The sequence below is a fragment of the Epinephelus fuscoguttatus genome, linkage group LG2 (genome assembly GCF_011397635.1).
Source record: "Epinephelus fuscoguttatus linkage group LG2, E.fuscoguttatus.final_Chr_v1".
Classification (NCBI taxonomy): domain Eukaryota; kingdom Metazoa; phylum Chordata; class Actinopteri; order Perciformes; family Serranidae; genus Epinephelus; species Epinephelus fuscoguttatus.
Genome location: NC_064753.1, coordinates 12,167,550 through 12,177,040, shown reverse-complemented (window position 1 = coordinate 12,177,040; position 9,491 = coordinate 12,167,550). Strand labels below are relative to the sequence as shown.

The window sequence follows — 9,491 nt, the reverse complement described above, 5'->3', positions numbered from 1 at the left end:
ATTGATAAATTATATAATCAATATGAATAAAAGATTTATAAAATTACGCTAAAATAAAATTAAAATAATCAATTAAAAATAGAATAATTATTTTTGATGCTGTAATGTGTTGCTGGGCTGCTGTAATGAATTTCCAGTGTGGGATTATTAAAGTCTTATCTTATCTTCTTCCTATATCATATTATTATTATTAATAATGATAATAATAATAATAATAATAATTCCTTAATGCTCTGAGTTGTAGACTCAGTGTGTTATGTTAATTCTCACAGCAGCCGAAGGAGGACCAATTTCTCTCCATATTCTTCCCTTTATTTGCTGTTTGGGAGCTGCTGCTGATGGGGCATGTATCTTGATGGAAGACTGGAAGATGTAAAAGTGTTCCTGCTGCTTTGACAAGCAAAACAAGAACATTGTGTATCATATGAGAAAATGCTACTGATGGATTCATCACACCTACTAAATAATACAGGGGTGGACAAAGTAAGAAGCATGGTAATATGACGCATGCCTTCTCATGCAACATAGAAAAGCGTCAGCAAAAACTAACCAATGGTTGTAAGCTCAGACTGCATTCTTTTATTTTATATAGATATTCTTGGAATTTTGTCCACTCCTCTGTAAGGATCACCTTGGCACCTCTAATTGATGCATTTAATAAGAGCACCTTTGGTGATGCTGATAGGGGCTGCGGTGTTCAGGGTTCATTGAACTGACGCTGCTGGGATGTGGAGACGCTCTTAAAGCCGCGCCCACGGAGCGACGGACGCGCACAGAGAGGGGAGAGCAAACTGCGTCTCTAAAACTCCTGAGGGGTCCAGTGAGATGAAACTGAGAGGAGAGCCTGGGGAATACTCAGAAACTCAGTGCTGCAATCACCATAAGGAGTCAAGCAGGGAGATGGAGCCGCAGCAGGGTCTGGGACTTTCATAGAGAGGATTTCACTTTATTTCATCGCTATCTGATGTGGGAAATACATCACTCCACGACAACCATTACATACATGTGAGTATGTTGTAGATGATTCTTGTATTTATATATTATTAAACATATATTTTTTTCTATTAATGTTATGCAAAAGAAGATGTAGTATTTATTACCATTGTTTGTTGTTTTTAAGTATTTTTGACATCAAACTATAATCCAAGATAATAACATAATATTCATTTGTAAGCTTTTATTAATTTCAGTTTCACCACTCAAAGACTTCTGTAGACTAATGCTGCTATGGAGAAGTTTGTCTATTACAAATACCAAAACAGTTACCTCTTTTTGGTCAGTGGGCATAATGTGGTTTATTAAAGAATATCATCTTTCCACATCAGTGAGCAACAGAGAGATGTGACCTACACAGTACACTGCTCCCCCTCTGTCAGCCACTGTATTGCTCAAAGAACTATATATATTTTTTAGTCTTCTTATGCAAATCCATGCAGATAATTATTTCCAACAACTTTTTGCAAAGGGCTTATGTGTACACTTTTGCTTTATCTCCCTTTGGCCCCTCTAGGCTCCATGGAGCTTATCAAGTGCTGACTCCTTGGTGAGGGTCAGAAAATGAACGCCTCCTCCTGCTGTGATCCTGCAGTCCTCATGTATCAGCAGAGCTCAGGATTTGACCTCAATGCCAGCTGTGACTGGCTGCCTCATCTCTGTAACTGGACATCAGTGGACAGGGTGCCACGACTGCCTACCTTTTCTACAGCTGCCAAAGTCAGAGTGATCGTAACATTCATCCTGTGTGGCATCTCCACTTTCTGCAATCTGGCTGTGCTGTGGGCAGTCAACAGCCACAAGCGCAAATCCCATGTCCGAGTGCTGATAATCAATCTGACTGCGGCCGATCTCTTGGTCACCTTCATCGTAATGCCAGTGGATGCAGTGTGGAACATCACGGTTCAGTGGCTGGCTGGCGACCTGGCCTGCAGATTCCTGATGTTCCTCAAGCTGCAGGCCATGTACTCCTGTGCCTTTGTGACGGTAGTGATAAGTCTGGACAGACAGTCGGCTATCCTCAACCCTCTGGCCATTAGCATGGCCCGCAAAAGGAATAGAATCATGCTGATGGTGGCGTGGTCTATGAGCGTCTTGTTCTCAATCCCTCAGGTAAGGCCAAGTAACACTGGTTTGACGAGACAGGTGATTGTAGCTGGTTTGGTTCTGTTACACACATTGACTCACCACTTGGAAGCAATTGATTCAAAGAGAAGTCCTGCATGGGCTGTGAGCTGATCTCTCTTTTGTGTTGCTCCATACTCCACACAGTATCACAGTGAGCAGGCTATAGGTCTTTATATCTGCAGATTATTGGATCTGAATGCATTATCTCAGTCTCACAGAGGCACTGAATTGAAGGCAAACCACACGTTAGATGAAATTTAAATCTGGCTTTACATGTACTCAAAATACATTCTTATACATGCATCATCATTCTCTGCAGTTACATAAATCTGTACATTTACATAAAATGTGGCGATGCATAAGCAGAAAACCTGCTGCATGATTCAGGGGGGCCCACAGGGTCTCGGTGTTAGGGATTAGTGGCTCTATCATTTAGTAACACAAAAACGAGAATCCCTAATCCTGGCAGCATAAATGCTTCATGGTAAACAGCGAGACATATGGCAGCCTAGCATGTGACACTGTTAATCATGTTGTGAAAAAAAAAAAAAAAAAAAAGCAGACGTGTGGCAATACAGCTAAATCCAATCACCAAACAGGATGTTGATGTTGTACAACTCTGCAAAAGGGCAACATTCTGAAATGTTCATTACCAGTGTTTTTAAATTGGTGATTCAATATCCAGACAAAGCAAAAATTTAATAAGATCAGAGGTGGAATGATTACAAATGCATCTGCAATTATTTTGGTCATTTTTGAAGGAAGAGGAGGATTTAATGTCTTTATTTGTCATGTCGAATATTCAACTACATGCACTCACTGGCCACTTTATTAGGTACACCTTGCTAGTCCAGGGTTGGACGCCCTTTTTAATTCTTGGTGTCATAGATTCAACAAGATGCTGGAAACATTCCTCAGAGATTTTTGGTCCATATTGACATGATGACATCACACAGTTGCTGCAGATTTGTCGGCTGCACATCCGTGATGCAAATCTCCAGCTCCACCACATCCCAAAGGTGCTCTATTGGATTGAGATCTGGTGACTGTGGAGGCCATTGGAGTACAGTGAACTCATTGTCATGTTCAAGAAACCAGTTTGAGATGATATGAGCTTTGTGACATGGTGTGTGATCCTGCTGGAAGTAGCCATCAGAAGATGGGTACACTGTGGTCATAAAGGGATGGACACGGTCAGCAACAATACTCAGTTAGGCTGTGGTGTTCAAAAAATGCTCAGTTGGTACTAACGGGCCCAAAGTGTGCAAAGAAAATATTATTATATATTATTATATTGTTATTTGAGTTACTTTCTATCATCTTGAACCAGTCTGGCCATTCTCCTCTGACCTCTGGCATCAACGAGGCATTTTGGCTCACTGGATATTTCCTCTTTTTAGGACCATCCTCTGTAAACCCTAGAGATGGTTGTGGTGAAATCCCAGTAATTACTCAGACCAGCCTGTCTGGCACCAACAACCATGTCACATTCAAACCTACAGTCTATGGTTCAAACTCACTAAAATCACCTTTCTTCCCCATTCTGATGCTCAGATTGAACATCAGCAGATTGTCTTGACCATGTCTACATGACTAAAGCATTGCCACACTAATGCATTGCCACGTGATTGGCTGATGAGCTATTTGTGTTAATTGGCAGTTAAAGAACAGGTGTACCCAATAATGTGGCTGCTGGGTGTATACAGTATTTGTCTTTTGGACTGTTGGTAGGATAAAATTAGTGATATGAATATGTCACCTTGCTGCATGTCTCAGGCAAAAAATCTTCCCTAGCTGATGACAGCAAAATGCTTTCGTAATACTATTTACATTTTTAATTCCACAGATGTTCATTTTTCATAATGTGACCATCACGTATCCAGCAAACTTTACTCAGTGCACCACCAGGGGGAGCTTTGTCACTCACTGGCAGGAAACAGCCTACAACATGTTCACCTTCTCCTGCCTCTTCCTGCTGCCGCTGGTCATAATGATCATCTGCTACACCAGAATCTTCATCCAGATCTCCAAACGGATGACAAAAAAGAACTGTAAGTTCACAGCTGAGCCTGGTGTTTGGTTGGTCAGAACATAAGGTGTTTCCAGGCTAAACAGTTGTGGGGACTCGCTGAGAGGAACTAACTACTGGGGAGTTCCCCCTAGAACTACATATTCTGATTGCATTTTCACCGCCAATAAGAATGCTGAAATGATGTAAGCAGGTTAGCAGCTGGTAAAGCAACGTCACTTTTGCTTTGATCAGTCAAAATTTCATTGTACTTCCATCGTCACGTTTTTAAAAATGTGTGGACTAATCACCATACATTTAGGTCACTCATGGTTCCTCTTGTGCTGGAGGAATACCCACTGAAATTGGCACTAAAAAAGTCCCACAAAGTGGCGTTCTAAGAACCACGCTCATACCTAATTCTTGCAGTACAGACACAGCAAAATGGGTGTTTCTAAGAACTATGACAAAAGCTTCCACAGTACGAAAACACCTACAGATGAATTGATCAGAAGAAGACTTCAATTTGATATTTATTTAAGTAATTTTGTTGCACGTTCACCTCTTATGTGTCCGTTAGTAACTGACTTCCTTTCCTTCCTCCAGTGTCCTCAGACGAGCCACATCTTCGCTGCTCAAAGAATAACATCCCCAAAGCTAGAATGAGAACTCTGAAAATGAGCATCGTCATAGTGATCAGCTTCATAGTCTGCTGGACCCCGTACTATCTGCTGGGTTTGTGGTACTGGTTCTTCCCAGATGACCTGGAGGGAAAAGTCTCTCACTCCCTCACCCACATCTTGTTCATCTTTGGACTTTTCAATGCCTGCCTGGACCCTGTCATCTACGGCCTGTTCACTGTACGCTTCCGCAAGGGGCTGAGGAGTTGCTATCGCAAAGCCATAGTGATGTCAGACTTGGAAACTAACGTGGTGATAGCGAAATGTACTGCTACTGCTTTGCCCTCTAAAAGAGGGATAACCACTGGTGAAAAAGACAGCGGCTGTGAACAGGCTGAGGCAGAATCCTCGAGGGCAGGTCTCTGACTGTGTTCAGTGGAGGAGGAGGACAACCTAAAGTTGCCATTAAATTGTTTGGGCATTAGTCTAGTGAACGCTGTATATAAATTGTTTCTCCCCATTTTAAATAATAGACTTGTACAGTTTTTAGAGCAATACAGTGTACGAAAGGTGGGGCAAAATGGTTTTAGAAAAGGAAAGAGCCTGTATAGGTCACATTTATACAATATCAACAGTGGATAGAAACAGATTAAAATATAATAAGCATGTTTTATTGATTTTCAAAAGGCATTTGACCATAAATTCCTGGAATTATAAGCTTTACCAAACAGGGGTTAATGTAAAATTCTACCAAGCTGTTAACGGCTCATACAGCAACCCTATTGGTTGTGTAAAAGTGAATGAATGTATTACAGAATGGATTTCCCTCTGGTGTTTAACAAGGCAATGATCTATTGCTAACATTATTTACTGTCTTTACTAAGGATCTGGCAAGAGAGGTAAAACAGCTGGGGAAAGGGGTATAATGTGCATTCTTCTTTATGCTGATGATATTATTTTGCTCTCAGAAAATGAGGGAGCTCTACAAACAATGCTGACATGTTGCTGAATGGTGCAAAGAGTTGAGACTTTGAATCAATTTTAAAAACAAAAACAGAAGTTATGCATTTTTTGAGCATAGAGTAGTTTTATGTTTTGTGTTCATGAGAAACAATTTGAGTTAATTTTCCAAGATGAAAACATGTCCTTTTTTACATGACCCATGCTTTACAGCAGACTATGCAATAGGGCACTGGGAGGTGTCACAGGGAGAACAAAAATGCTGAGATGTAACTTATTCTACATATTCCAAACTGTAATAAGGGGTTACAGAAGTTTTAAAAATAAATGAACGTGTCCAGAAATGGGCAATTTGATTGTTTTTTTGTTTTTTTAATTTAAGACATGGGGTGGGACGCCTGTGAAGTAAGAAGGAAGGCCAACATGATGAGTGGGTGGTCCAGGCTGCTGGTTTAGCAGTGAAATGAAATTATTTAAAAAGCAAACGTGGAGGCAGAAGAGGTTAAATACTGAGTCCAGGCTAAATGCACACAATCATAGGTAGAGGAAATGTGGTAGAAGTTAATACTGAGAACTTCCTGTTTATTTAAGGAAGATTTTAAATGTGAAAAATATGTCAAGTGCAATTTGCCTAAAAGTCAGAGATTACTCCTCAATTACCGCACTATATTCACAAAGAATATAGTGAGAGGTGGAAATTTATTTCATTCTATACTGTCCATCATGATTAACGACAAATATTGTTTAAAAAAGTTTATTCCTGATTTACATTTGATAGCCATAGATAATATGGCTTTAATTTAATATCTCTTTGATAATGTTTTTGCATTCTCTGACTATCTTTTAAGGGCTTGGGATAGGAGGACAAAAGTAATAATGATGGATCACTCTGACTCTGTTTTGTATGGACTGCAGTCTGTTGGTCTCTGAACTGGATCAAGTAGTGTTTGATGCTGTTTGGCACTGATTCATGTCGATGCAGATCTTGTCTTGTTTGGATCTATGTATTGTGACTCATACTCATGGGGCTGTTTGTTTGTTGTATTTATTTATTTATTTATTTATTTATTTATTTATTTATTTATTTATGTGGGATATCTCTCGAAGCGTTGGTTATGGGAGGTTTATGTCTTTTTTTGCCAGATGATTATTTTTATGTATTGTGCTGCTGGATGATGGTGGCTTAACATACCATAATGTTTGGTTTGTAATTGGTTAATGTGTGCGAATAATACTGAGAGGGATGTGTCATGTAAATGATCAGACATGAAAATAAAATATTTATTCATTTACTCATTCATCACCGACCTTGCCATTTCAGCACTGAGAGCACAATATGATGACAAAAACCAGCTCACTTGCGAGAGGAAAATGTTGGCATTGTATGTTTCTGCAAAGGTATTGTACATTTGTACATTTCATACATATAAACGTTTCTAAAAGGGTGTAGAATATGATCTGATTTTGTCTTGAGAGGTTTAGGAGATGGTGGATGGTGTATCACCTAGACCACCATGGACCATCAAATAACTGAACTGGCTGTGATTTAGTTAATCACTGCTGTATTTATTGTGGCTTTTCAACCCCCAAATGTGGGTGTTTTTTAGTAAGCCTTAGCTGTTTTTCCAGCAGGGATATTGTCATGAAAAGTGGTTGTATTTTACCCAGACAATGCTGCTTTTTGTGCTCCAAAAACCAGATATTTAAGCCATAACATGACATTTTTCTAACCTTAACCAAGTGATGTGTGTGCTTAAACCCAACCACAGGTTAAGCACAGTGCTGTTGACACATAAAGTTTCAACATATCTGTTACATGATTACGTGCAAATGCAATGTTTCTGTAGTTTGTAGAAATGTACATTCCCAACATGTTTTCTGGTGAATAGGTTGGACAAAACAACCTTGACACTGTAAATATACTGTACTGTAATACTGTGTAATAATGTATAGAATAAGTCTGAAAATACAAAATATCCATCACTTCGATGTGTCTTTGTGTGTGTGGTCGTGCTTGAGGCTGTCCATCTTATCTAAGGGTTAACAAACATCTTTTGCCATATCCAATATACATTCACCGGCATCCTGAAAAAGCTACAGGGCTAAATGAAAAATACAAGACAGTGATTACCAGGCAACACAGCGGTGCTGCCCGTGTTGTGTATGTAGTTACACACTGCCAGCATGTATATTAGGAAACCTTGAATAACTCGTTCCTGAGGTTGAGAGCATTCATTTGCAGCTACCACAGAAGCTTTACACATGAATTATCCAGTCCATTCCCCTTGGACAAAAGCAAAGAATCGCATGTACCTCATGTCATAGAATGAAAAGCTTAATGTTACGAATGACATTAATGAGGTCTTCGTTATAGTGTCCCAGTTAGTCATGACAGCAAGCCAGTGTGTACAGTTCTAGGACCCTGAAACTGAAGCAGCTAATCATTTACTCTTGTGCTGTTAATACTCTGTGACATTAAAATGTCTTCAGTGAAGACATTTAGACTGCACTCTAGTAAAATAAGCTTGAAAAGATCAGGCTCATGTTCATTCATCATAAGCAATGGTCTGGTAATAAGCTTATTATGGGTTTAGTGGGGGTTTTTTTGTTTTTTTTTTCTTTATGTATGCAACATTAAAGAAACAACTGCCTGCAGTGATAATGTGCAGACAATGCAGGACAGCTACTGGAGGAGTGACTTGTACTATTGCCTGCACTATTAAAGCAACTTACAGTGATATAAGAAATTCTTAAAGGCAAAGGCTACTTTCACAAGTGCCACCACTTCTTATTGGACTCCACTGAGTGGCTGATGTAAACAATTTGACTGCTGCTTATTATCCAATTTCTCTGGATAAACTGTAGATGTTAAAGGGGGAACTATGCCCATTTTCAGAATTCATACATGTTATTCCTATTGTCTAAGACACTCAAAAAATATCAGTTAACATGAACAACTCTCTCCCAAACCCAAAAGCTAGAGTGCTACAATTCAAATTTGTGATGTCATCAAGTGCAAAGTCTGGAGTGGCTTCATAGAAAATGAAATAGGAAAGACGTTCTTGATGACACTGAGAGCACCCGGAGGGATGGTCTGAGTATGGGTGTACATTTTCTGTTTCACCACTGAGAACACTACAATAGAATAAAGCTCCTTTGGGCATAAAAAAGAAAACAAACACTCTGTGAGTTCACAAAATCAGGCTGCTATTCATTGTCTATGGCAACACATTCTCACTCCGACCTTGGATCATGGACTTTCCACGTCCACGTATAACGTGCATGGTACCCTGAGTGTGTTGGTTGTTGACGTTCTGGGACACCGGGTCAAGTTCTGCCTGTTACATGCATTGTCTTCTTTCAAAATACACTTACTTTTTTACAGGAAATTTAACATTTACATACAGTCTCTTTCCAAATAAACGCACTATGTCGGTACAACACTGCCAATTGACGTTTTTTTTTCCCTTCAACAACAAACACACATGGTTGGGTTTAGGCAACAAAAGCAAGCGGTAGGGTTTAGGAAAAAAAGAACATGGTTTGGCTTTAGAATCTTACAGGACGCGAACACTGCTCTCACGGGTGAAAGTTGGTGTTTGTCGGACCCATCCATCCCCCCACCACCCGTCCCAGTCGGACTTTTGCTGCCTTAACTTTCGTCCTTGTCCCACTACATTTACCCCTGATGCCACTGGGCGCCATTAAACTATAACGACGTATCATGCCGACGTTAAAAGGTGCCTTTTTTCGTTGGTTTCTTACACTGCAAGTCACTGCCC

The 9,491-nt window shown here is 39.9% G+C and overlaps 1 protein-coding gene across 1 annotated transcript; it reads left to right on the top strand.

Annotated features, from left to right (window-relative positions):
* The first annotated feature begins 765 nt into the window (after nucleotides 1–765).
* LOC125881411 (gonadotropin-releasing hormone II receptor-like) lies at nucleotides 766–6,731 on the top strand. The gene is made up of 4 exons (XM_049564532.1): nucleotides 766–1,005; nucleotides 1,511–2,106; nucleotides 3,968–4,172; nucleotides 4,736–6,731. Exons 2-4 carry the CDS (start codon nucleotides 1,558–1,560, stop codon nucleotides 5,173–5,175), a joined length of 1,194 nt encoding a protein of 397 aa, XP_049420489.1. The 5' UTR covers nucleotides 766–1,005; nucleotides 1,511–1,557; the 3' UTR covers nucleotides 5,176–6,731.
* The last annotated feature ends 2,760 nt before the right edge of the window (nucleotides 6,732–9,491 follow it).

Coding starts and splice junctions, on each gene's coding strand:
- LOC125881411 (XM_049564532.1), top strand. CDS start 1,558: ATGAACGCCTCCTCCTGCTGTGATCCTGCAGTCCTCATGTATCAGCAG. Junction 2,107..3,967: donor TCTTGTTCTCAATCCCTCAG/GTAAGGCCAAGT, acceptor TTAATTCCACAG/ATGTTCATTTTTCATAATGT. Junction 4,173..4,735: donor ACGGATGACAAAAAAGAACT/GTAAGTTCACAG, acceptor TCCTTCCTCCAG/TGTCCTCAGACGAGCCACAT.